Source organism: Penicillium pulvis (genome assembly GCF_028828015.1).
Source record: "Penicillium pulvis strain IBT 33274 chromosome Unknown scaffold_8_segment0_segment0, whole genome shotgun sequence".
NCBI classification, from domain to species: Eukaryota; Fungi; Ascomycota; class Eurotiomycetes; order Eurotiales; family Aspergillaceae; genus Penicillium; species Penicillium pulvis.
In genome coordinates this window covers 4,331,171-4,357,754 of record NW_026643080.1, presented here as the reverse complement: position 1 = coordinate 4,357,754, position 26,584 = coordinate 4,331,171, and the positions used below count along the sequence as shown (strand labels likewise).

Below are 26,584 nucleotides of genomic sequence, written 5' to 3'. Positions count from 1 at the left end.
TGACCTGTTCAATAAAGATTTCATTGACCCTCAATAGAAAATACAATTTTCTGGTTGCGGAATATATTTTCGGCATTGACCTCGAGATAATGAAATCTATGCAGATTGCATAGCAATTCCGACAATCTTGAACCTTATATCACCTAAGGTCGATCCTCAGGCCGATGAATCAATCTGCTCCTGTCCCTGAATTTGTAAAAAAGGCTGGTAGCGTTCTGGAAGACCCTTGTGCCCGCATTACCCATTTGTCTATAGTTCCCCAGACAAGGCGCAACACGAACCTTGGAACCCTTGTGGGGTCCACCACCGATGAATAGAACCCACCAGATCTCGACTCTTGTTTGGATCCATGGTTCCTGTATAAATAGACATCAATCGTATTACTGCTAATATAAAGATAAAAAACCCCTCTCAGCCAAGACAATGCAAGCAATCCATTGCATAAGGACCTTCGTCGTCCTCGACATCTGCTAAACGTACTTTTCTTATCTAGCACTATAGAACCTCACCTGGCAGTTCATAGGGTTCTTAGGTATACATCGTCAGATAAACAAACATATACCCATTCCATGTACAAGGAATGGACCGCCGAGTCATCAAAATAGCCTCGGGATATACATCCCACCATCAGCCTAAAGCCCAATCTGCAAATTCGCATTGATGTATAGGAATGTCCCTCATATGCTAGACTTGCATACGTCGGTTAATAGTATGCTAAGAGAGGCACGATGAAGGGCTGAATTTTTCGTGTCAAAAAAATATATTGAGATAAAGAAGGTTACTTTTTGCTGCTGCCCATGTACCTATACCGACACCTGGATCTCGGTGATGTATGAAAGCTGCAATGTTTGACCTTGGAAACCAGGAGCAGCATCGTCTCATGCCTTTGGGGACAAGCAAGCTCAGGGCCTTGAATCTGAATTGGATAACTTCATCCCAGTGGGAGAGCATTCGAGCGAAGATAAGTTTGTGGACGTCGAGGCTGCTCAAGAGGCCCTTTGGAGGCTGTACTGTAATAATAACGTCCATGAAATAGGACAATTGAATCGAACAGACTGAAAGAATGATCACAATCAAGAATAGTACATTGATGAGGTAGAATGCAGAGCAGTGATTTGAATCAAAACAAAATAAAACCCATATATGACGTAGATTTTCCAAAACGCCAGCCCAAAACCAGAACCAGGAAAATGGGAACAAGGACATAAACAAACCATGAATTGAGATGGTAAAGTCCACAGAACAGCTTGGAGGTAGCAAAATAATTAACCATCACCAGCCTCATTCTCCAATGATAATAATGACGCCAGTCCGATATGAGTAGAACACAGATAAACAAAAATAAACGCCAGTAGACGTTCTACTTTACAACCGCCGACAGGAACAGCTGAAACAGGGGTATCGTATTGAGAAGCACCAACAGAAAGGCCAGACAGAGACACAAGTGCAGGTGACACGGCAGGGCTACCGCTCACCGAACTTGCCATACTCTTGTTGCCATTTGAGAAGGTGACGCGTGAGAACATCCATCATCTCCACGCTGCTCAGGTCCTTAAATGTCTTTTCCATGTCACCGCCGTCAGTGGGCGCAGATTCGCCGCCATCACTGGTCGAGGGCATGAGGTTGTCGATTTGATCGACCATGCTCTTCAAAAGGAGGCCCTGGGCCTGGTCACCGTTGCCAATGGGGGTGGAAGAGTTCTCGCTGGCAACGGCCATTTCAACCTGCATGCGGGAAATGAACTCAAGGATGGCCGCCACACGTCTTTTCATCTCGTTCATAGTCGTGCGTTGTGGGTGCATGTGGCGGGGTTTGCTCGGCCGCCCGGTGTCCCCTCCATTTATATGTATTCCATTTGCACCGTACCCTACCCTGGGTGACTCTCCTCCAATATCATGGGAGTGCCCACGGCGGGGTGACTCGGTACCAGTGCCATTCGTATCGCGATCCTTGGTGTATTGATTACGTCCAACACGACCTCGGCGAGCTGGTGGGCGCCCTGATTTCCGAGTGGATGGCCGAGCGGGCGTTGGTTCTTGAGGTGTAGGTGTATTAGGGCTTGCTTGGACCGGTTCCGGCTCCGCTGGTGGGGCTGCTTTGGTTGGAGATGCGGGTTCATGCTCGGATTCTATGATTCTCTGTCAGCAAACAATCGAGTCTCGTAGTTCCTAGAGGACTTACCTTCACCCTTGCGGCTTTTAGTCTTTTCTTTTCGACGGGCCAGATTCTCTGGAGCCTCTGGCTCACCTTCATCGGCATCCTTGGTTGGTTCTTTGTCACGCTGACTTCGAGAAGTAGCTCTCTGTCTCCGAGTGCCATTCAGGACTGGTACTCTGGCTTTGGACTCGTCATCGGATGGAGGTTGGGATGGTATGTGACTCGAAATAGCAGCTGGAGAGGGTGAAGCGGTTCGCTGACGCTTTGCACCGGGTCTGTTACTGGAAATCCGCCATTAGCTATTCGTTCGAACCGAAGATGTGGAATTGAAATCAAAAAGCACGCACACTTCGCTGGCACTTCGGCTTCGTTTGCCTCGCCGAATAGATGAGTCGTCGGGAAGACTCTTGGTATCTTCCTTGCTTTCCTCAATGGCTCGCCGAATCAGTTCCTCCTCATCGTAAGCGGCATCCCGGCTGTTCATGGTGGACCGCCTCTTCGGGTTCATGTCACCATCGCTAGTTCTTGACTTGGGATCCCTGGAACGTCGGGAGGTGGTTTCTCTAGAGGAGGCACGAGAAACGGGTCGAGATGAGGGTGCAGGCGACGAAGCTGGTACAACAGGAAGGTAGGTGGAGGAGCGCTGGCTGTGAGATCGTTAGCATGGTGGACGTCAAAAAGAAAACCTCGGTGATGAATCGGATATCTCAACAAGGGGAAAAATAAGTGCAATGGCCTCGGAAGTTGGACTCTGGTCGCGTCGTCTTTGAAAGGTAAGTCGCCTCTCTAGCCGCCCACAAATTGGAGCGAATGTTCGAGGCCACAAGCACATTCGAAACGGAACCACCAGGGAGGATGAAAAAGAACCCAAATAAAGGTATAAAAAGCTGGATTCATGAACTTACCCATTCGCTTCGCCCCGGATTTTGTGCAAGTCTTTCCGGCACTCCTCGCAGAAATATTCATCGGGGCTCATTTCCTCGTCCATGATTCCCACACAACCACCATGCTGCCAAACTTTGCAGGTGTCGCACTGGATAAACATACTCCCAATATCATCGGGCAGTATATCAGACGAATCAGTGGGTGGGTGCACCGACTCTGGCTTGACAATGCTGCGACCGAGAGCTTCGCGACGAGAGGGAGGCAAGCCTGGATAATCCTGCTGCCCACATAGGCATCTTGTGATTTCTTCCTCTTCCTCCTCTTCTATATCGTCTTCATCCTCCTCGCGGGGTGGGTCTTCGTCATCGTCGTGGGCGCGCTGACGCTGGCGCGTTTGTGGGAGGTCGGTCCTCGAGCCATTTTCGCCATCGTCGATGGATTGGGATCGATGGCCCGAGGAGCCCTGAGGAGAATTATTTTTATGGTTTGAACGAGTGCTCCTCTCGCGGGTAGTGGAAACGGAGGAGTTGGAGGAGTTGGTGTGTTGGAGGAGGGCTGGGGAAGGTTGTGTGGTGCGAGCCCGAGAGGAGCGACGAGGTGACATAATGGCGAAAGGGCTCGTAGGGATCGAAAGCTTTTAGATATAATGATTTTAAGGTGGATATAAAAAATAGAACAAGTTCTCGCAACGGTGTCGAGGATTGTTGACCACTGCTTCCAGCAGCACCGGATTGCGAGGGAGCTCTTGCGCGCGATTGCAAGCTCCTTCTGAGCGAAAGGAGGGCGAGACAATTGAGAATTGTAGATGGATTTGAAGCACGGCGTCACAAGGCTCATAAGAGAGCCCGATGACTACATAGTCTGAGGAGGTGCAGGATTGGCGGGGGTTGCAGAGTGTGAGAGAGAAAGAGAAGGAGGAAAAGCGCCGGAACGGGACTCCAAAAGCACTTTCGCCCGTCCTTCCCCGCTCTCAACGCCTCTTTCGACGCGCGACCTCTTTAATCACTTTCTTCTATGCGTGTTATTTCTTATTGGCTTCCTTCTACTTCGTACACTAGATTTGCCTCTAGAATTGCTTTTATTGTTGTCTACTTATGTGTGTGCTTGGTTAAAAATTAACCATGACGCGCGCGGCAGAAATCCGCCCCCCTCCCACCCGCTTCAACCTGCAAACCCTTCCCTTCGGTCCCCCTTCCACGACCGGCAAGGTTATTGCTTAGCTGAATCTCGAAAAAGACGTTGGATCCTGCATATTTACAGCCATAGAAAACCATTTGAACCCTTCCGATACACGAGAACTGGACGTGAACCCAAAAGGATTGGGCCCGGGTCTAAAGCAGGAAATGAGTTGTGATAAGCTGTGTGCCTCTTGATGCGGCATAAAGCAATGCGAAGCCTCCGCTATGGCATGCGGTGCATGTTGAACACTCGGTACTTGTCTGCCACTGTAACAGGGCGTTAAGGTTCATTTCGTGGGTGGCCATGTTTTCGACACTTGGTCCGAGGTCACAAGTAGCGATGTCGAGAGCCGAAACTTGTCGTATCCGATCATACTCAAAGGTAATGGAATTGGCAACCAATTGGTGCAAGGTTGTTCAGTCTCGATCTCAAGCTTCTGGTGGGGTGTCCGAGCCGCACGCAAGGCACTCGAGGGGTAGTTTCTTTTTCGTGCTGCCGACCATGCAGGTACAATGGACAGCAGGCTTGCTCGCCTCCTATTGACATGCTGCCTGGGTATATTAGTCTGCTGAGGTTGATCAATACACTGTAGAAGATCCCATTTCCTGCTGATGCCCGGCTGGTTCAAACTTCATTGCGGAGCATGCAGCCACGCAGGAGAGAAAGATGCGAATCTTTGCAAATATCGGAGGAGAGCTTGGACATATAATCTCAGATCAATTTATCCAGCGGAATAACCCCCTGTCACTTGTTACCAGTTTAGAGGATAGGAAGTCCAGTTGTACACAAGATGTGTAATGCATTCTACCCCAGAGGACCCGGTTGGGTGCCCAGGGTTACCATATACGGTTAGCGCCCAGCGTTCCGAATTCCCGTGACTCGCTGTTCATTTCGCTTCACATCTCTAACCCCTCCGTGCTATTCTCCGACATACCTGGAGCTCGAACACCGCTTTTCAGCGAGAGCCAACGGATCGGATTCTCTGTCCTGCCCAATTCCCGTATCTCTTGATCTGAGTTTGGACTTTGTGGATTTAGAGCACACTTTGTGGGTATGTTCATGATATTCCTATTCCGTGACTGTGGCACGCCGAGGCCACCGGAGATTCCCTAGACATATCCTGCCCATATCCATGGTTCCCGTGGGCTTCTATGCTGCAACTGACATATGTCCCTTGAATGTAACTGACTTGTCGGATCAATAGCGTTACTCCCGAATCAAAACACTCCTCCCGAAACATCTTGAAATCGAACTTTGGTCTAACTGGCTCACCTACAACAACTTTGGTGGAGGGGGAAACAAAAGGAAAAGAGGAAACGGACTGGCGTACCTCATTCCACACGTATGAACCGTTGTGGGTGAGGCCCAGTGTTGAGAAACTTGCATGATGACTGCGACTCTGAGTATGTCTTGCTTGTAAGGGGACATCCCGGTCTGGCCACCTTGTAAGGTGATCCGGCAGGGCCCTAACCTTCTCGAGTCAAATTATCTGCCGGTTACTCAGTTACTGACGTGTTGTTCCACTCGTGTAGACGGGACGTTCAACTCGGCCCCTGACACACCTTCCTCCGTCTATCCCGATCGTCTGATTCGTCCTCTCCCGAAACGGACCCTGCGCTCTCGCCTTTCTGCCGACGCTGCCGACACGATTCTCTACCCGCCAACTCCACCGGCATCACAGATCTTTTACGGGGTGTCCGGGGACTCAGAGGAGGCGGTGAACGACTCGAAGGTCTACGTTCAGCAGACTATCGAGTCGGATCGACACGAGCTAACTCCCGAGGCTGATTCTCACCACGGCTTTGAAACGGCAGTCGAGCTAGAAAGTGGAGATGAAGACGCGCCAGTCGTAGTACGTCGCAGTGCAGGATTTCGGGGTTCTCTGTCGCCGGTCTCTAGCACACATCTGTCTGGGAAGGACGGCGTCTCGAAATCCTCGGCGGGTCCTGACGGTTATGACGCATTTGAAAACACGAATAATAAGAAGAAACGAAAAATACCCACGCCTGGCAATATGCCTGGTCACCATTCAGCCTTATCGCCGGAGTTTGCCAACTTGGGGTTGGCCAACTCCAACCCCGCTCCAACAGTGGCCGGTGATGGGATGGGTCCCGGCACATACTATGGGAATGGGAACCCAGCTTCGCCATTGGCTAGTGGGATCTCTGGTTCAGGCAGAGGGCGTCTTGGGCGCAGTTCTCCCCGCAACAGCAGCGGACGGAACCCGTTGTCTGCGAATGCTCAGAACGCATGGATGAACACTCGGACCCCGAGTCGGCGGGATGGGCTGATGTCATCCCCTGGGCCATCTGGTTCGTGTTTCAGTCTGTGCCTGAATAAAGGATCAAGTATACAAGATTGCTGACTTTCTGTTTAGGTGATGCGTCCGACCAAGGCATTATTTCCACGGCCATCGCGAATGCCGCTACCCTCCCCTCACCTACCCAAGGCCCCAGCAATATTAGCTTGCTAGAGCAGGAAAATACCACACCGACCAAAACACAATTTACTTTCACGTGCGAGTCTGATTCCTCCAAAGGCATGGCTATGCAGCGAGGTTCATACTCGGTCCCTCATCGCTCACCCACCTCCCCTCTTGCTGCTACCACTGGGAACTCTCGAGGGTTCTCCACGCAAGGTACACAGACAAGTCCCAATCTGAATCAACAAATACCACCGGGAGCGCATGCGCCCGTGTCAGATCAATCTCCTGTCACTCGCAAGAAAAAGCGATCTCCTGGTAGCGTTTACGCTTTGGCTGCACGACAGCGCAAAGTCCAGCAGCAATACACCAACATCCATCACCCTCCAAGCTTGGAAGACATTTGGATATGCGAATTCTGTGAATATGAGAGCATTTTTGGCCGCCCACCTGAGGCACTGATCCGGCAATATGAGATCAAGGACCGGAAAGAGCGAAAGCGGCTTGCTGAAAAGAAGCGCCTTCTGGAGAAGGCTAAGATGAAGGGCCGCAAGACAAAGAAGGCATCAAAGAATGCGTCAAAGAATGCCTCGGGCCACCAGAGCTACGACCGCGCTTCGGTCGATCACTCCTCTGCGACCGGATCGGGGCTTCACGATGATGATTACTTGGGCCATGAGTATGACGAGGAACCAGAACTCCCGACTCCTAATCCTGAATCACCCACCGAACTGAAACCCCCTCTGCCGCCCGGCAATCACCCCAAATTAGCAACGACTGCGGGGACTGCCAAAGGGCCTGCGGACGCCGGGACCATACGACCGCCCTGAAGTACCGATAGGCGTTAGGTGCGAGGAGATTCGTGGAAGGTCGATGTCTGGGAACGAGCTGTTACGAGTTTTGCATTGAAATTCCCCCTCAAGCATTTTTTAGGACGGCGAGCATTGGGATCGAGCAGGATATCATTATCATTATCATTTTCAAGCAGTTTGTAATTGTAATGACAACAAGCCATGTAGGGCAATGTGCATAATATTTCGGTTGAGAGTACGTCTTTAGTAGGTGTAGCCCCGGGGATGTCATGCTGGTAAGTTCTTTGTTAAGATGACCCCTCAATTTTCAGAGGCCTGGATTGGCATAGGGCTGAAACAATGAGCTACTGCTCCCATATAATTAGGGTTCCCATATTGATTGGCTGATGTTCGATCATCGCATTTCCGCTGAAACGGCAATCCTTGTTGGCGCGCGCGAAGTAAAGCGCGGACCCACAAGAACCTTCTCTCAATGCCATCATCCAGATACTTACCTTTCTGCAGGCCAAGTCTATTTCTGTCCTGAAGAACGGCTAGCTTTGTTTCATCGCCTTACTTGGCTTGAGCTTCAATGGCGGAGAATGCAAGCCAACAACCGACCTGGTGGGGCTTCTAGCTGGAGCCGCTCGGCATTCATCATGTAGGCGGGAATGGTTTCATACTAGACTAGAGATGCCAAAAAATAGTAACAAAGCCAACCTGTAACACCTCGCCTTTGTGTTATGCAGAAAGAAACCAAGACAATGGGGCGGATTTGGTCTTGTCTACAGATTCTATAAAGCATCCACCCTTCCTGGAATATCGATGAAACCAGCAACAACAACGACTTTCATTTGTTTCTTTCTTTCAACTCCATTTCATTCTTCTAATTCGACCATTTCGCCTCCCTTGAACCAATCGGACTTCTTTCACTTTCATTGCTCGTCACATCATCCTGGTTGATGAGCCTACTCCTTTAGAGTTCTCTATTTATATTGGCAACAGGTTGCCATTCATTATTCACTATCACCTTTCACTACTGTGGTATCCCGTCTTGACGACATATATCTCTACGTGCTTCTTTCTCTAAGCATAAAAGTCACGCTACTCGTGACACAACTCGATCTACATATCTATCACCTAACGGTGCACTTCCAACAACCTCGATCTCTAATTACCACCAAACATTGTCGAGGTCTACATCCAATATGTTCGTCGCCGCAAAACTCCTCAAAGTGGGCTACAATCAAGCCAAAAAGCGCAAAGCCAACAAGGAAGCTCAATTCCAACAACCTCACCCGAATTACACCTACCCAAACCCCTACCCAATGTCTGAATACCCACCTGGCGTAGCGCCGGGCACAAACACTCAATACGTCAACCCCGAGCCACCAGCACCACCTATCAGCAAAGGAGCAAAGTTTATGTCTATGATAATTTCCATCCTCCGCTTCCTGCAATTTGTCTTCGGTCTCACTGTCATCGGCCTCTACGGCCGAGACGTGCACCATGACCATGAAGACGACGATACGTACCACTCGAAATGGGTGTTTGCGCTTATCGTGGGCTTCCTGGCAACAAGTACCGCGGCTGTTCATATGATCTTGCCGTTTCTTAAGAAGGGTGTCAATAACTCGGGTAATCCCAAGTTGCATCTACCGCAGTTTGTGTGGGAAGCTATACTTTGTATTATTTGGTTGACGGTGTTTGGGATTTTTGGGAAGATGTATATTGGGGTCTATCCTACCGACAGCAGCAGCAGCAGCAGCAGCAAGAGAGATTCAGCATCCAGCTCTAGCTCTAGCTCCAGTGACAGTGACAGTACCACTTCGGTGTTGGGGGATGCGTCGAAGATCAATCGTATGCGACATGCTGTTTGGATTGATCTTGTGAACCTGTTAATGTGGGTGTTTACTGCGTCTTGGGTGTTGCTTCGATGGCTGAAGGGCCGACGGGCTGCCATGACTGCTGATCTTGATGCTGAGAAGGGATCTCAAATTTAGAGACAGGGTACAGTTGTTGAGTCTTTGAATCTTGCATATACTCTATCTGATTGGAGGAATGGATAGAATGAACCATGCACTGGTTGGGTGGTTCGTTTCCTTATGTGATGGGTTGTTATCTATGGTGTTAGGCGCTCGTTGATTATCGAGTGGAGTTTATTGCTTTGTTTAACTTTTACCTACACTTACCGATTGTCTGGAATGGATCCAAAATTTTTTGAGTATTTACAGTTATGCAAGTGTTTGTATATTGATTACTGGAGGCTGAGATCCAATTAAGTGAAATTAAAACACGAACTTCCTGGAACAGATTATGACTTTCAACTTCGGTATATAAACTAGCACAAGTTACACGTCCTTCGCACGGCCCTGCCAAAAAAAAAAAAAAAAGAGCAACAGGGTAGCAAGGCTTTAGACCCGCTTAAGCAAGGTAGCTGGTATCAACCCAGTCCTCGTAGTCACTGCCCAAGATAGTGGTGATATCAATCGCAGAAGAGAGCTCCTCAGCGAAGCTAGCACGAGTGCCCTCAGAACCATCACCAGAGTTATCATACTCGCCAAAGAGAACGTACTCAGTGTTAGGCTCACTGGTAGACCACTCAACCCAACCAGCAGAGTTAATCACATCGCTCATAACGGTCTTCTGGAAGACAACACGAGCATACTCTTCCCAAGGACGACCAAGGTAGTAAGTACCCTCAACAACATCCTCACCGGACGCAGCCTCAATAGTGCTCTCGTTGATAACGAAGTATCCATCGTCGGAGCTGGAGTCACGGCCCTGGGCGGTGATGGTACCATCTCCGTAGGTGAGGACACCGATCGTGCAGCTGTCGAACCAGGCGTTACCGGTCTGACCGAAGATGAAGTCGATAGCACCCTCGATGTAGCAGCCACCGTAGACCTGGTAACCGGTTTCAGCGAGGACGGTGTCCTGGAATCCGGTGAACTGGCAGCCGTAGTAGCCCTGCTCGGAGTTGTAGGCGCTCAGCGCCAGAGCCTGGGCACCCTCGCCGTAGGTGTTGGCTACGTTGATGTTGTAGATGGCAGTCTGGGCAGCCCAGTTACGGAGGGTGGCGGACTCATCGTCGTCGCTCACATCATCGAGGCTCAGCCCCGAGGTGATGGTAACGGTGTTGGAGGAGTAGGTGGTGTCACTAGATTTGGTTAGTTGGGGAATTCTGGTTCTGTGAGGGATTAAACTCACTCCTCGGTCTGGCCGTAGATGACGAGCTTTCCGGAAAGCTCAGGGATGTAGACCTGCTCCTCGTAGGTACCCTCCTCAATGAAGATGGTTTGGGTCTCGGAAGAGTCAGTGTCCAGGGCCGAAATGGCGTCGCTGATGGTAGTGTAGTCACCACCCGACTTGGCCACGACAATTGATCCGGAGGGAGCGGTGGTGCGGCTGGCAGCCAGCACGGAGGCCGCGAAACAGGCGACGATGCAGAACTTCATGATTACTGATCAACAGCAAGAGAAGGGGAAAAGAATGGAAGGTTTAGAATATTAATGAAGGAAAAATAGAAGAGAGCGTGGGTTGGATGAGTTCAATGGTGATCCTGCCCCCGTTCTTTTATATCTCCATCCCCCGTCTCCCCTGAAGCCGGAGCAGAAGACGTCCGAATTGGTCGCGACAAAGCGGACCTCATCCGGATAGTAGCTCCGGTGCCACAAGTCTTAATCCACCTATGGCGTTCGCAGGCTAGTGAGTAGTCACAATCAGCCATCTTGTTTTAACGTTCTGCAGCAAGGCTCCGTAAGCTGTTTTATTCACGAGGACGCGGCCAGCGCCACTAGGAATAATTTATCAGACTCTAATCAGGTTTAGTTTCGGCGAAGACACAAAACAAGCCCTACTGGGCGTAATCTTCCGGCACATTCTGGCTTCTCGGCGAGGCTTGTTGGTGAGGGGCAGCGATCTTCCACCAGTGAGATGTGAAACGAAACAGGTGGGGAGGGAGTAGAAACATGTGCCCCTGGTTATTTCCATGGTTCGACTAGTCGGTAGTGGGTCCGCCACACGCTTAAATCTCGGTGAATAAGGTTTCTAATATAGTAATAAAATGTTAACGTCTAGGCTTTTGGGCTAAGTGTTTGCTTCTCGGATATTAATGGTTAAGACTCGACGTTGTCATGCTATGTGTTCTTTATCTGGTCAGATGGGAACCATTGATATTATCTGAATATAGCACGTTGGTATTAGATATTTCTTTAATAATGCCATGCCCCACTTCTGACCCATCACTAAGGCACTTTATATTATTTGATCCGGATGAACCACCTGAATAGTCGAAATAGACAAACCTATATTGGATGTCTCAGTAGTGCAATAACTTTCATCTTAAAGTAATCTGTATCTGATGATTAACAATCAAGCATCGTTGGGCTAATGCCCCTTTTCAACCATCCGAATAAGACTTTCACTCATCATTGTCCTCACCAGCTCTATGACTCCCGATCTTCCCATGCCCGCCGCACACAGTTTGTACAGTGGCTCTGAAGATAATGTCCGGCACCCACGTCGGGAGCTCGTGTGGGATTTGGCTTGTCAACAACGACCAGGGCGGATTATCGTCCACGGTACTATAGGACAGAGATAAGTGTTCTCAGATAGGCAAATTTGAAGTCCGAGTTGCCAGATGATCTTCTGCGAAAAGAGCATGACATAAGCACAATGATCATCACCAAGTCGAGCTTAGCGCTGATCTCCTCCAGTCCCCGCTTCTTTTCTTTCACCAAGTCTTCAACAAAGGAGACAATAATGAATCTATAGCTGCACAAAGTCCATTGAGCTATCTGCCCAGCTATATCAGGAAAAGTTTTACCATAACCCTATTGGTTCATATTTTTTTTTGGATCCCTGCAAGTCCATCGCCAATTTGCAATATCCGGTCTCCATAAAATGCAAAGCAAGCTACAAAGTGACGATCTTGCCCCTCCAGGCGCGGCGGCAGTCACACCAACCCATATACTCAAATCCAAATCCACATCCAAATATAACTCCCCAGACTTATCTCGCCTCGAAGCCGAAGCTTCTAGCTCACTCCCGCTAAACAAAGTTCAAAAACCCCGCAGGCAAAGACGCCTTCTTGCCCCCCGTTCCCGGTCCCTGACATTCAAAGAAAAGGTTATACTTTTGAACCTCTGCGTGGAGCTGAAAGGGCTTGTCGTTACATCAAAAGGAAACGGAACATTTTGGCAGGCTGTCTCTTTTGCGTTTGTCGAATCACAGTGCTGGCCAACGGCCTATAATTGGCAGACAGCGAAGGTCTTTGTTGAAAATGCGATGGCCAAACGGAGGGCTGAATTGCAGGTGGATGGTAAGTCTAGACCAACGTTGGAATTGGAGATAGAGGCGAGGCAAAGGAGCGTTGATGCCAAGGATATTCTGGTAATGAATGAGTATCTTGATCAGCTGATTAAAAAGTGGGATGAAGTTGATGGGATTGTTGGTGTCACGGACGGACATGAGAACGGCAATAACAATGGAAATGAGAATGAGAATGGGACTGGCATGAAGGTGTGAGGAGCATAGCTTTCAAGCTGGTGTCGGGTATAAGGTGTGTTGAATATATCCTTGATGCATTTCACGATTCAAAATATACCGAGGCTCTGCAGACAGCCTGCTGTTGTTTTGGTTTAGTTGTATTTAGCTTTGTACAATCCCCAAAGTAGGTTTTATGCACTGAATAAATCGGTCAATTTGCTTAATAACTTGATAGATCTCGCTGCATTGCTCGATAAATATTGCCTGTCTTAACCGACAAGGTCACAGATCGACCTCAAATCACATCACGGGACTTTGAAATAAATCATTAGCTGATTCGTAACATGGCACGAAACCTAACGAGACGGAAGCTCAGTCTGCAGCTCCCGAAGAATCTGTGAATCATCACTATCTGAGTAATGACCCGACTGCTCCCCTGTCTCTTGCGACTGCAACTCCAGAGGCTGAAGCTCCTGAGAAATCTGCCAGTCATCGCAGTCTTCTTCGGTCTCTCGGTACTCACGACCTTGCTGGATGAAAGACAAAGACTCCTGTGCCTCAACCGTCATCGCCTTTCGCTCCGCAATAGCCCGATTCTCCTCCGCAACAATGTCATTCCACTCCTTTCGAAAGTTCTTAGAGACCAGCGGTTCTTGCGGCGGCCGCGGCTTGGCGGCATGGGAACCCTCGATCATGAAGTCGAAGAGGTAATTGGGTTGCGGGAGTGGGTGCCACGCATGGTCAAAGAGATGCAGTGGGCGATCCGGGGTACGGATAGGCCCGTCCAGAGGCGTGTCATCTCTGATAATGGCCAAAAGTTCATCCATCATTTTTTCGGGCATAGGGATTCGGTACGCATCTGTGAAGCCGGGAACGAGGGTTCCCTGTACGGGCATTCTGTCGTGAAAATCGAATCTGTCTTCAGATGAACTGATGTCCTGGGGTTCAGTCTGGCTGTCCTTGGTCTGTTGGTTAAATTGGGCTTCATCACTAACTGTCTGGATTCTTTGGGGTTTCATGGAGTCCGATGAACCGGACATCGGGAGTACGCCGGCAGGGGTAATGGTGATGGTGGGTGTACTAGCAGGGTGTTTTCCGTCTGTCAAAACACTGGCTGCTGCAGGGGTGAGGGTGACTGGGTAATCGATGAAGGGTTGGTCATGGTCAAGATCAGCCCACGTCGCGTCGCGGGTCTTGCGCTCAGTGCTCTTTGGAGTGGACGGTTCTGAAATCATGTCATCGTCCGCATCGAAGATCTCCTCCATTGCCCCGGAGGCTTTGGTACCTGCATTTTGTTTCTTGTTGGTTAATGAAGGCTTGGGGATGGCTGCTTGCGATGACTTGCGGCGTCCAACCACGAGTGGTCGACGTTTGCCACCTCGTGAGGAACGTGGCGGGGCGGTAAGTGATGTTTTCTTTGGCACCATTTGGTCAAGCATGTTGTCTTTTGGCTCTACCACGCTTGGCGTGGGTGGGTTGGATGGGCTGCGGGTAATACTTCCAATACCAGGCTGCTCGATGACGAGGCGAGTCTTTTTTGGCGGCTCATCGTGGGAAGTATTGGACTTTTTGAGTATCGGGTGTAGAGTTGCAGACTCCGGAGCCTCGCCTTCAGGCCCGGAAACCTCGTTCTGGGGCATGGATCTGGATTCAGGCTGGGGTACAGCGTGGAGAGAGGTTGCTGTGCTAGAAAGCGGGAGTGAAAAACTAGTCTGGAGTTGACTAGTGGTAAGTGCGTGCGATGGAAAGGGAAGAGGTAAAGACGTATATAGATGAAGTGTGGTAAGTACTCACTTGCTCATGGGCTGCCCATGCTGATGGAACGAGGGGCTCAGAAGCCATGATACGAGACACCAACCAATCCAGGTATTTCATATTGATGTGGTCCAAGAGATCTTTGCTGCTCCATATTCGCCAGAACAGGTACTCCAGTCTGTGATCCATCTCGCGATCACTGGCTTGTCTCGATGTGAAAAACGCTTTCATGATAGCTATAATTAGTAAAGGTCTTGAAATAACAATCAGGTAGGTTCCTTGTTCCAGTACCTTGCCAGAAACCCTTGACCTGTGCTCTGTCCAGTCTCTCTCCACCGTGAATCTCACTAGGGCAAGGTATTTGAGAAATCGTCACCAGGCTATCTGCAACCTTTTGTGACATGATGGTGGTGAAAGGACTGTGAGTCCGATGGTAATCAAGCTTGGGACGCGTCGTATGATGGCCCGAAATAATGGGATTAAAGCAGGAGCTGCCGATGAGAGCTAATGCATAATCCGAGATGGGGCCGAAGTCCGAGATTGTAACGTGGGTGACGGATAGATGGACACGTTGGGACCAAAACAGAGAATTAATAAGGGCTCCGGCTTATCACTTGTTAGGAGTAGGCAATACTGGTCATGTGGCAGCAACAATGTAGAAACAGACAACGATAGGCTATACGCGGGGTAGATACACCAAAGACCATGAGCTGCATGAGCTGCAGTTCAAGGAGGACAAAGCCGAGACGCGTGAGCCCTGCGTCATGGGTACAAAGACCTAAGATAGCGGTGGAGGTTCTAAGCGCCAATAAGTCTGCAAGGATCTGGATCTCAACCCCAGATATGGACAGGGATTTGAAGGGTGAAGCTCAGACATTTAGATCCGGAGTTGTTATCCAGATCCACGTACCTCCAAGGTGGGATCGTCGATCAAACCACGGATCGAGCCGAAAGTGTTGTCCACACTCCACCTATTCAATCCATGGAAACTTCGCAAGATATTTATTCCCAGCTCTTGAATACGATGAAATAGTTATTCGGGACAGTCGGGACGGGCCGGGATTAGACCGGTCTTAAACTATTAGGACCCTGATGAACCCTTTTGAAGAGGCTAGCTTTATCATGACAAATAAACCAAATGAAGCCTGATTGCCTGCATGCCTGGATATCGCCACTGCCCTCCACATCTTCGAATCCACATTCCGACACCGCCCTTTGCAACCTCGGGGTAACCCCACAGCCGTACCGGATCCCAGCTGCTTGAAGTAGAAACTCAAACTAAGGACGGTCATACATTCTGGAGGGATCCAGAAAGTTGTTGATCGGTGACGGAGAGATTGCCAAAGCGTCCAGGGCGAATTCGAAATAGGAGACTAGCATGTTTCATTCCCCTTTGCATAAACAACAAACGCATCTTGCCGGTGATGAAAGGAGGACGAGTCATTGGGAGAGGCAGTGCATTAGTGGAATGTCGACGTAAGCTCTGCTTGTTTGCGGGAAAGGAGAGTTGTTGCCCCCTTGATATCCCCGCATTGGCCGCCACCCAAGACCCACTTGTGTATGCCTTGCCAGATCTGCCAGGCATCTATTTCAGGTAGTCACTAGTTTTGTAGTTACGAATCAGTGGCTAAACGTTCTAATTCGTGCAAATTCATACAAATTTCCTAGAAGACTTAGTACTTTTACGTGTGGTGATAGACTGGGTTTCTCGTGTTGATATCTAATATCTATTTTTCATATCGCTAAAAGAGTGCATAATAAATCACATTTCATGGCCATGAAACACGCATCAATTTACATAACTCGAGCTATAGTCACAAGGTAAAAACGGCTCACATATCATACTCAGAACTCGCCCTCTGCCACCGTCGTGTTCAGCGGAAGCTTGAATGTATCAATCAAACCACTACCCTGCGTCACATACGCATATCCCTCTTTCGAGATCTGGATTGAAGAAGCCGATGAGATACCACTTGCATAGATGCTGTGGCTTCCATTCGGGAATACCTGCGCAATACCTAAGGTAGGCTGAGCAAGATAGCTAACGCCATTAGAAGCCACAATAAAGTCATCCCAGTCCCCAATGCTGGTATCCATAGTAGTAATGACCTCCACATCACCGAATGTCTCTCCATCATCACTTACGGGAACCTTACAGAAGGTACCGCCTGCGCTATTCGTGAAGTAAACATAGTTACCGACGATCTTCAGTCCGTTGACCCCGATTGGCAGTGATGAAGTCGAGGGAGAGACTAGTGCGGTGTTGTTAAATGCGACCTTGTACGCTCCGGTTGTTGTGTCCACGCGGAATAAGACGCCGAGAACTGCGTCTCCGGCTAGAACGACGTGAGGCTGTTTGGGTAGTGCAGCCATGCCGTTAAGCATGATTGCATCGGGGAGATGGGCGGCTTTCTGAATAATTGGTTGCGAGGCATCTTGACTGAAGTCGACTGTGTAGATTGTCTCGTTGTCGTAGTGGTAGCTACCGCGAACACCGCCTATAACAGCGTACTTGTCGTAGGCGATTGTTGTGATGCCACATAGGGCAGTAGCACCCGGAAGCGAGGCGACGAGCTCCGCTTTGGGAACTTTCGCGTATGGATTGAGTGTATAGAGACGGCCTTTCTCAAAAGTGGTGAGAAGTAGGTGTCCATTGGGCCGTAATTCACTGTTCTCGACGTCGATGCCACTGGTGAAATTGAACAATGTGCTTGATTTTACTGCAAGGGCGGACGTAGCCGCCAGGGCCAATAAGAACGGAGAGCGCATGGTTGAAGAATTCGGTTCGTCAGTCTGGAACGTAACAGGGATGAGAAGGATAGCTTCTTATTAAATTATTTATGCGGGGTTGGTCCCTGTCGTAATAATTCAGCCGTGGGGTACCCTGCTGGTCCTTCATAACCATTGTTCCTGGCTGTCGGAGATAAAGTAGGATCGGCATCGGATCGGGAGTTCCGGGATGATCATCATCAAATATAGTGAAAATAGGCAATGAGAACCGACGTTGGGGGAAGATCCTTTCTATTCAAGTGGCTTGATCCCTGTTTTACGCCTGTCCGGTTCGGTTAACATGATATGACTAATGAGGTTAGTGATCAGCATACACATGTGTTGGGTAGACTGTGTGGAGGGAGAAATAATGTCATGGCTTGGCATAATTTTCCGGACCCCGACTAATTTCCGTTTTTTCGAAGCTGCTTTTCAGTAAGGAATCCGCCAAAAGAGTACCAGCTGCACTGAATCTGTCCCAAATCAGTGACTGGCTCTGTTCATTTCGCCGATAGCCCTGGAGGCTGCAAGGGACGAGATGATGCGCACCAGATTCATGCAAGACAGAGTGGTCGACGTCGGGTTCTATTCCAGGCTCTGTAGCTGATAGTTGGACATTGAAGGTTCTAAGCATTGATCAGTTATCCCTTTTGGGCCTTATACATGTATAGACCAAGGCAATTGCCAAGGCATGATTTTCGGAGAAATTGGGCCTTGGCCCGCGGGGTTCACTAATGGTAAAGATCCCCTCGGCCCGTACATACTTATTTTAGTCGGTTTTCAAAGTGTTAGGACGGGTCGTTTGGAAGGGAAAGGAAATATATCGATATATGAAACGTTTTGCAAGTTGAAGTAGTATAAAGCCAATCGGTATTTCATTGTAAACCCGCTTTTCATACCTTGTCCACTTAGAGGAAAAGCACAGGAGAGAGCAAAGGAAGTAGATTTTAGGAAGAAGACTAAGTCACCGTGTAGCCACCGTCTACACGAAGCTCGGCACCGGTGACATACTTCGACGCATCGCTGAGTAAGAAAGTCACGGCACCCATCAGGTCTTCCGGTACTCCCATCTTGCCGACAGGAATCAGGGAAGTCCACTGATCGCGGAGCTGCGGATTCTCATCGAGGATCTTACGGGTACTGCAGAAAGAATCAGATATTTGGACTTCCACACGCAGCATTGTAGACTGTCAGCTCGACAACTTACAGAGCAGTCAGCATATAGCCAGGGCTGATACAGTTAACTCGGATGTCATGGGCAGCCCATTCAACAGCTAGTGAAGCAGCCAAGTGACGCACAGCTGCCTTGGCAGCATTATATGGGGCTTGAGGCTGTGGCACATTCACAATGGCACCGGACATGGAACCGATCATTACGATACTGCCGGGTGCCTTACGCTCCATCAGGTGCTTGGCCACTCCTATAGCAAACAAATATGTACCATCTACATTGACGCCCCAGAGCTTCTTCATGCGATCGAATGGGTAGCTGATGGCATCAAAGTTCTCGGTGAACCCTGCAGAAGTGACGAGGTTGTCAATCTGGTGGTGTTTAGCCAAAACCTCAGCTAAGGCTTCGTTCACGGAGTCAGGGTTGGCAACGTCGGCGTAGTGTGCTGTAATGTTGGGCATTCTGGTAGATAGCTCAATTCAGCCCCAGCTTTTGCGTATAGAGTGGTGCACTTCCTAGGCGCATTGAACTGAATTCAGACGAGACGAAAATGCACATACTGTTCAATCCCGGGGTTCTCTTTGCGGAACTGATCAATCAGCTTGCCCGCCTGGTCTTCAGCTTCTGCCTCTATCTGGGAGTTAGCTTATGCGATGGAGAGGCCCCAGAACTGAAAGCGTACTATTCAAGTCAACTATGGCCAAGTCTGAGCCCGAAGCAACCAGACCCTGTCCCATTACCAGTCCCAATCCACGCGCACCACCTGTCACCATGCTAACCTTATTCTCCAGCGAAAACGAGGCCAGAGTGCGCTTGAAGTGCATTCCACCGCGGCCTTGCACAATCGGCTGTTTAGGCATTTCGCTGTCCGGTGGGTATTCAATTTGCACGCTCTCGTCCGTGCGGGCAAATTGGCCCTCTTGGCTTCCTGATGCGCCCTGGGGAGCTTGGGTGGTTGCGACGATCTTAGGATCTTTGTCATCGTAGTTCTTGTTTTGGGACCGCATAGTGGTAGAGGAAAGTGGCCGGGCAAAACATCTCATTGCTGGCCTCGAAGTCGCTGCGAGTGTGTTTGGCAGAGCGGTGTTGTTGATGGCCCTGAAGGCGCGGACAATTGATTGCTTGAACATCGTAGACAGATCTCAGTAATGAGTATTCAAGTCAAAGTTTTGAGGACATATATATCCGTGCAGTATGCTGAGGAGGAGATTGCAAGCCAGGTTCAGAAGCTTTGGGATGAAGGAGAAACAGTTAAGAGAGGGGGTGCTACAAGAAAGACCAGCTGATCAGATCTCCCACGCTTGGGTGGCCGAGAGCTTCTGGAAAAGGAGTCAAGGAACTAAAGAATGTACGACACGTAGTAAGTGGATCCCTGAAAGCTATGTGTTTATTGGATGAAACTGAGCTAAAACGACGACAAACCGGTCCTAAATCGGTGATCAGTGATGTCAGCTGCGCCCAAGCTCCCGCAGATCCCCAGGCCAGTGTGGGGGGTTCGTCTTTCGTCCCCAATTATGGGGAACTATAGCTGGTATAGATTGCTGGCTTATTTGGTGTAGGCTACTTGCAGTGTTGAGATTATGTTGAATTGGAATGCAACCCTGTGTCCCTTGTGTCCGACCCATCATATTTACCCCGGAACACGTATGATGCTGACCGCGGGTAGCGTCATACACTCCGTACCTCAGCATGTTTCGCCACGCTGCAAGTATGGGGACCTGAGCGCCATGACTACTTTGTTTACTTGTGGCGATTTTCAATACGATAGGTGTTGATGATGAAAAACAAGTAAATTGTGTAGAAACTCCATCCTGAGCCTTTGTATCGCTGCGATCAACTAATGTCTCTATCGATTTACGAGCTGCCAACCCCCAGAGGAAAATTGCCCTGATGGGTCTCCCCCATTTATTCTTGCTCTTCGGCAAACTCGACCAGGGGCGTGCCGCTCTTGCATTGATCCTGTAGGCAAAATTAGCGCTGCTTGATCATAAAAGTGATAGGTCCCAGATCTCATGGACCTCTGGGGCCTACAATCTTCAGGGCGCATAACTTACTCCTTGTTTATGAACGACACGCGAGATCGTACCTCGGTGTGGGCTGCGGATTACTGTCTCCATTTTCATACTTTCAATGACAACCAATGGCTGATCTTTCTCCACCACATCGCCAGCCTGTACTTCCACTCGAAGAACCTTGCACGGCATCGGGGCTAATACGCTGTTGGCGACATCCTTCATGCCCAGCGCCTTCTCCATCCACTTGGCTCTCGGAACGGTCAGGCGATATTGCACACCTCGCTGGAACGCGATTATGGTGTCCTCGTCCTGAACCACAGTGGTGTCAAGCCGGGTGTGGGGGAAGAAAGATGTCACAACGTGTGTGTCAGGATCCATGCGACTCTCGACTTGCTCGAAGACTTTGTCTCCGGAGTCGATGTTGAATGTGTGATCGGCTGTCTGCTGAACACGGACATGGAGGGGAGTACCTTCGCTGATTGCCCCTGTTGATTCGATGAATGATAGTTCTCGCTGCATGAAGCTTGGGGCAAACCCGACCGCCGACCCGGCAAGTCCATCAGAGGGCCTGGTGGCCGAATAGGCGTCACGGTGTAGGCATGCTAGTGCAACTTGAGCGAGGGTCTCATCCTCGATCGGCTTTGGAGCAAATAGCTCCTCTCGGTGCTTCTCAATATAGCCAGTCTCAACGTTCCCAGAGATGAAATCTGGACTACGACAAATAGTCTTGAGAAATTCGATATTGGTGATAGGGCCAGCAACCTCGTACTGTTCTAGTGCTGTGCTCAGCTTGCGAATGGCCTCCTCACGGGTTTCACCGCGAACGATCAGCTTGGAGATCATGGGATCGTAGTGTGCAGAGACATCGTCGCCTTCGACGAAACCAGCATCAATGCGAACATCGTCTGTCGTAGTAGGTGTTCGCACATGAATTAAGCGTCCAGAATCGGGGACGAATCCCTGATTTGGGTTTTCAGCATAGATACGGGCTTCAATGCCGTGACCACTGCAAGCGATCCGCTCTTCCACTTGCTCCTGTGTGAGCGGCAGGGGGGCACCCTCCGCTACCATGATCTGCCAGTGTACGAGATCTTGTCCTGTAACCATCTCGGTCACAGGGTGCTCGACCTGGAGCCGGGTGTTCATCTCCATGAAGTAAAATTCACCCGTGTCATTGTCGAAGATAAACTCCACAGTACCGGCGCCTTCATATCCGACTGCTAAAGCGGCAGAGCGGGCTTTAGCCCAGATGTCCTTGCGAGTTGCGTCTGGAAGATGCGGCGCTGGAGACTCCTCCAAGATCTTCTGATGTCTGCGCTGAATACTGCAATCTCTCTCGCCCAATGCGACGCTATTACCATGTTTGTCCGCGAATACCTGGACCTCAATGTGCCGAGGAGTGGTAATGTACTTCTCCACCAAGACATTGTCGTCTCCAAAAGAATTCATGGATTCTGATTTCGCAGACTCAAGTTGCGCCTGGAACTCAGCCTTGGAACTAGCGATACGCATTCCCTTTCCACCACCTCCCTTGATAGCTTTGATGAGGACCGGGTACTTGATCTTATCGGCTTCGGCTTCGAGGAATTGAGGGTCTTGATTGTGTCCGTGGTACCCAGGGACGCAGGGCACACCTGCAGCAAGCATAATCTCTTTGGAGCGACTTGAAATAGTCATCTGTTAATAACATGCAATAAGTCAAGGAAGCGCCAACATACCTCTTATCGCCCATTTCCTCGATTGCTTTCCATGGAGGGCCGATAAACACAAGTCCAGCTTCAGTGCATTTTTTGGCGAAGGCAGAGTTCTCGCTCAACTAGAAATGGTCAGTGGTCACTAAATCACTGTAGGTCCAATCTGAGTTTGAGGTCACTCACGAATCCATATCCAGGGTGTATCCCCCGACACCCTTCCTTTTTCGCAATCTCAATGATTCGATCCCCATCCAAATACGCGGAAACAGAGCCCAAGTTAAAGGCAAATGGCGAGCTTATAGCGTGTTGTGACCGACTATCCGGATCTGTGTAGAGAGTGGTCACGCGAATTCCATGCTCCGCAGCAGTCCGCCCAACGCGTCTAGCATACAGTAAGCCTCAGAGAGCCCGGTGATTTCACTATCCCAATGAGGTAAATCTGGAACGTTGTACATACAATGCAATTTCTCCGCGGTTGGCAATCAAAATTGAGTCCAAAGACTTCTGTTGAGTGGCATTTGTGCCAGATACCGAAGACACAGCTCTGACCGTCCTGCGGGCCGCGGTCGGGGTGAGGCGGGGGGTAATGCGGAGAAGGGATGAGAGGGTCATGTTGGTCGTTTGGTGCAACAGTTGGTATCGCTGCAACACAAGATGATCCGCTGGATTCTTGGGACTTAGCACATAACCATAATCGAACTCAGAGGGAAAGTGAAAACCCGGGGAAGAAGGCCGGTCTTTTTTGGCTTGAGATGCTCAAGTCTGTTTAAGCCGACGCAAAGCGAGATGCGGGGAAAGCCGAGGCTTACATAATACCGAAACAGTCGGGCAATGAACATACCCATTCCTTCCTTCTTTCTACAGGGGAAAACTGTATTCAAAGGATAGGGAATTGACATTTCTCTTAGAGATCACTCAGATCATGCACGCTGCATTACCCGCATAAGCTGTTCCTTTTCAGAAAATTTGCTTTTAGGGAAAAGTCTTCAAGGAGTGCGTCTTGATTAGATGGAGTCCCCTTTATAGGTGGATGAGAAACATACCAAATGCTCAGATGACATGTAAATTGCACAGAAGCAGGTTGCTGTCTTTATCAGATCGTTTCTTTGGTCACGATGACTTTAAACCGTGGCTTAGTCAGTTCCTTCCCGATATTGTAAAGCATGGGGACTTCATTGAGACCCCACCTTCCATTATTCGAGAATGCGGTCATGGTACGCCAATATATGTAGAGCGAAATACTTATCTCTCTTCAGTATATCGCAGGGAAAGGGTCTTTAGACTCTGTCAATCTTGGAAGCTCTTAGCCCAACGCAGGGCGCCTTCTCAGATCAGAGACCCAATGGGTCAGACTGCTGCTGAATTATAGTTTACTGAAGGATGCACTGAAGTATTGTCTTGTCTCGCTTCAAAACTTTTGGAACCTCGCCTACCCCCGGCCTTCCGATAATTGGCGAATCTATCATGGAAGGTGAAACTAAACAATAATGCAGGTACAAGCCGTGAGGATGACCCCACTTTGACCCATTGGAGCAGTGAAAACTCACCATAGAAGCTTTGATTTGTCCAAATGAAGGGAATATTATCGAGGCTCTGGAAAAAAATGCCAATTCCATGCAGATCATTGATGTATTGGGCATATGGCACCACCAAACCCGGTCAAGTACCGAGTTACTGTACCCGACAATGTTATTCGGTGCCGTGCGCGATTGGCGCTGCTTAATTTGATTTTTATCACATACGTAGTAGGAAGGTGATCAGATGCCTTGACCGTAGAGCTCGAAAGGGCTTTTTAGGTCTCATTACAACGCATAATGCCAGTAGGAAATTACATGCAATCAGCATGATGATAAATTTGAGGTCACGAACCATGGAAGTTCAGCATAATGCAGATTCAACAAAGCCAAAAACGCTCTCTAGGTGAGCCTTCAGTCCCTTCAAGGCCGTAGTAGTAAGCGATATTTTGGTGGCGTTGTCAAGCATTGTGTGCTCTCCACATGGCGTCGGTATTCGAAAGCTTCGAACTTGTTTCATTTCTTCGCGACGGCACACGATTCCGCCGATCGGCATCCCAATCACCTACCAGAGAGAAGTTCAATGCCGATCCCTCCACCTGCTTGCCATTTACTTGAACGCACGACTGATTGATTATCCTAAAATGTGGGACCACAATTTCCCATCGGCAAGTCATAGGCCGTGATTCGATCAGATAATCTACGGCAGGAATAACTCGGCCACATTGTGGATCTTCGTCGGAATCCATCTTGGGGAGATCGAATGCCCGTTAAAATGCCCCTGGCCCCTGCTTCTCCAAGAGTTACAAGCAACCATTCTTTTTCACACTGGGCTTGTCTGTGAACCGTCCTCATGGCCTTTACCAAGAGACTCCTGGGCGTCGCTGCTGCAGCGCTCTGCTTTCAGCTCAGCCAGGCCAAAACCGTCACGTATGATTTTAATCTTACTTGGGTGACGGCCAATCCGGACGGTCTGTATGATCGCAAGGTGCTTGGTGTCAATGGTCAATGGCCATTGCCTGTCATTGAAGTTGAAAAGGGCGACCAGCTTGTGGTCAACATGCACAATAGCCTAGGTGACAAAAACTCATCTATCCACTTCCATGGAATGTACCAAAATGGCACGAACAACATGGACGGGCCTTCTATGGTTACTCAGTGCCCTGTTCTGCCTGGCTCATCCTTTACATACAACTTTACGGTGAATCAGGTCGGCACGTACTGGTATCATTGCCACACCGACTGGTGCTACCCCGATGGCGAGCGCCAGGCGCTCATTGTTCATGACAAGGATGCTTATTTCAATGATGAAATTGATGGTGAAATGGTGGTGACCATGACTGACTGGTACCACAATATGACAGAAGAACTTTCTCATTCATTCCTGTCACCGACGAACCCTGATGGTGATGAGCCTGTTCCAAAATCATTCCTGTTTAATGACACGCTCAATACCAGCATACCTGTTGAGCCTAGCAAGACGTATATGATTCGTCTTATCAACATTGGTGCCTTTGTGAGCCAATATTTCTATATTGAGGGCCACTCTTTCCGCATTGTGGAAATTGATGGTGTATATACCGAGCCTACCGAGGCGGATCTGCTTTATATCGCCGTAGCCCAGCGGTATTCCATTCTGGTCACCACCAAGAGCACCACGGACAAGAACTTCCCCATTGTCACAGTTGCCGATGCACAATTGCTTGACTCTATCCCCGACACTCTCAAATTGAACCAGACCAACTGGCTACAGTATAATGCCAAAGCTCCACACCCTCAAGCCGTGCTGAATGTCAGCTCTTCAGCCGACCTTTATCCATTTGATGATACGAAGCTCTACGCATACGACCAGATGGAGCTGCTCCCCGAGCCCGATATCAGTATTACCGTCAATGTAGTGATGCAGGAAGCCAGCAACGGTGAAGGCTACGCCTACTTCAACAACATATCCTACACGAAGCCCAAGGTTCCCACCCTGTTCTCGGTCTTGTCCTCGGGTGATCTTGCCACAAACCCTGAAGTCTATGGAACAGACACCCACCCTTATGTCCTGGGTCACAATCAGGTGGTTGAGGTCGTTGTCAACAACAACGACACCGGCGCGCATCCCTTCCACTTGCACGGCCACAACTTCCAGCTCCTTGACCGCTACCCAGCCTACGGCAAAGACTTCTTCGATTACGCAGACACCGACTACCGTGTGACCTATGACCCATCAAACCACACTGCCTTCCCCAAGGTCCCTGCACGCAGAGATACCTTCGTGGTCCCACCGCAGGGCTATTTCGTCGTTCGTTTTGTGGCAGATAATCCGGGTGTGTGGTTCTTCCACTGCCATATTGATTGGCACTTGATGCAGGGATTGGCTATGGCTTTCATAGAAGCTCCTTTGCAGATCCAGGAGCGGATCTCTATTCCACAACAGCAGTATGATGTTTGCAAGGCTGCTGGTATTCCCACTCAGGGTAATGCAGCTGGCAATACGGAGGATTACCTAAATTTGACTGGTCAAAATATGCAGGTTCCTATTTAGATGGACTCTTAATTTGTGATAGTGACTGCCTCTATGTGAATAGAACTATAGACTTTGGATATACTATGAAATTGGTGTTCATTTGAATCATTTTATCTGCATAAATTCTTTATACCCTTCAAGTATCATCAAATACACAAGATACTGTACATATTGCGTTTATATCAAAGTCTATAGGATCGCCCGGTACCATTCGTACTAGCCTTGG

At 49.4% G+C, this 26,584-nt stretch overlaps 10 protein-coding genes across 10 annotated transcripts; 4 read left to right on the top strand and 6 right to left on the bottom strand.

Moving 5' to 3' along the window:
• Positions 1-1,201: 1,201 nt before the first annotated feature.
• N7503_011052 (uncharacterized protein) lies at positions 1,202-4,015 on the bottom strand. The gene is made up of 4 exons (XM_057070598.1): positions 3,064-4,015; positions 2,506-2,805; positions 2,183-2,439; positions 1,202-2,129 (listed from the first exon to the last, which is right to left on the bottom strand). Exons 1-4 carry the CDS (start codon positions 3,645-3,647, stop codon positions 1,465-1,467), a joined length of 1,806 nt encoding a protein of 601 aa, XP_056917209.1. The 5' UTR covers positions 3,648-4,015; the 3' UTR covers positions 1,202-1,464.
• Positions 4,016-5,430: 1,415 nt separating this feature from the next.
• Positions 5,431-7,474, top strand: N7503_011051 (uncharacterized protein; the record flags this gene model as incomplete). The annotated part of the gene is made up of 3 exons (XM_057070597.1): positions 5,431-5,625; positions 5,755-6,534; positions 6,600-7,474. The coding sequence occupies exons 1-3, from the start codon at positions 5,607-5,609 to the stop codon at positions 7,472-7,474; spliced, it is 1,674 nt and encodes a 557-aa protein (XP_056917208.1). The 5' UTR covers positions 5,431-5,606.
• A 1,169-nt stretch (positions 7,475-8,643) lies between these two features.
• N7503_011050 (MARVEL domain-containing protein) lies at positions 8,644-9,438 on the top strand (the record flags this gene model as incomplete). The annotated part of the gene is made up of 1 exon (XM_057070596.1): positions 8,644-9,438. One exon carries the CDS (start codon positions 8,644-8,646, stop codon positions 9,436-9,438), a length of 795 nt encoding a protein of 264 aa, XP_056917207.1.
• A 421-nt stretch (positions 9,439-9,859) lies between these two features.
• Positions 9,860-10,893, bottom strand: N7503_011049 (uncharacterized protein; the record flags this gene model as incomplete). Its single annotated transcript, XM_057070595.1, has 2 exons — positions 9,860-10,595; positions 10,646-10,893. 2 exons carry the CDS (start codon positions 10,891-10,893, stop codon positions 9,860-9,862), a joined length of 984 nt encoding a protein of 327 aa, XP_056917206.1.
• Positions 10,894-12,340: 1,447 nt separating this feature from the next.
• Positions 12,341-12,964, top strand: N7503_011048 (uncharacterized protein; the record flags this gene model as incomplete). Its single annotated transcript, XM_057070594.1, has 1 exon — positions 12,341-12,964. One exon carries the CDS (start codon positions 12,341-12,343, stop codon positions 12,962-12,964), a length of 624 nt encoding a protein of 207 aa, XP_056917205.1.
• Positions 12,965-13,281: 317 nt separating this feature from the next.
• Positions 13,282-15,083, bottom strand: N7503_011047 (uncharacterized protein; the record flags this gene model as incomplete). Its single annotated transcript, XM_057070593.1, has 3 exons — positions 13,282-14,637; positions 14,720-14,904; positions 14,972-15,083. The coding sequence occupies 3 exons, from the start codon at positions 15,081-15,083 to the stop codon at positions 13,282-13,284; spliced, it is 1,653 nt and encodes a 550-aa protein (XP_056917204.1).
• Positions 15,084-16,525: 1,442 nt separating this feature from the next.
• On the bottom strand, positions 16,526-17,449 carry N7503_011046 (uncharacterized protein; the record flags this gene model as incomplete). The annotated part of the gene is made up of 1 exon (XM_057070592.1): positions 16,526-17,449. The coding sequence occupies one exon, from the start codon at positions 17,447-17,449 to the stop codon at positions 16,526-16,528; it is 924 nt and encodes a 307-aa protein (XP_056917203.1).
• Positions 17,450-18,408: 959 nt separating this feature from the next.
• N7503_011045 (uncharacterized protein) lies at positions 18,409-19,750 on the bottom strand (the record flags this gene model as incomplete). The annotated part of the gene is made up of 4 exons (XM_057070591.1): positions 18,409-18,589; positions 18,657-19,082; positions 19,181-19,250; positions 19,303-19,750. The coding sequence occupies 4 exons, from the start codon at positions 19,748-19,750 to the stop codon at positions 18,409-18,411; spliced, it is 1,125 nt and encodes a 374-aa protein (XP_056917202.1).
• Positions 19,751-20,525: 775 nt separating this feature from the next.
• On the bottom strand, positions 20,526-22,941 carry N7503_011044 (acetyl/propionyl/methylcrotonyl-CoA carboxylase subunit alpha; the record flags this gene model as incomplete). The annotated part of the gene is made up of 5 exons (XM_057070590.1): positions 20,526-20,579; positions 20,675-22,298; positions 22,354-22,451; positions 22,513-22,711; positions 22,787-22,941. 5 exons carry the CDS (start codon positions 22,939-22,941, stop codon positions 20,526-20,528), a joined length of 2,130 nt encoding a protein of 709 aa, XP_056917201.1.
• A 1,755-nt stretch (positions 22,942-24,696) lies between these two features.
• N7503_011043 (uncharacterized protein) lies at positions 24,697-26,376 on the top strand (the record flags this gene model as incomplete). Its single annotated transcript, XM_057070589.1, has 1 exon — positions 24,697-26,376. The coding sequence occupies one exon, from the start codon at positions 24,697-24,699 to the stop codon at positions 26,374-26,376; it is 1,680 nt and encodes a 559-aa protein (XP_056917200.1).
• Between the last annotated feature and the right edge of the window lie 208 nt (positions 26,377-26,584).

Coding starts and splice junctions, on each gene's coding strand:
- N7503_011052 (XM_057070598.1), bottom strand. CDS start 3,647: ATGTCACCTCGTCGCTCCTCTCGGGCTCGCACCACACAACCTTCCCCA. Junction 2,440..2,505: donor AGCCGAAGTGCCAGCGAAGT/GTGCGTGCTTTT, acceptor GCGGATTTCCAG/TAACAGACCCGGTGCAAAGC. Junction 2,130..2,182: donor TAAAAGCCGCAAGGGTGAAG/GTAAGTCCTCTA, acceptor AGAGAATCATAG/AATCCGAGCATGAACCCGCA.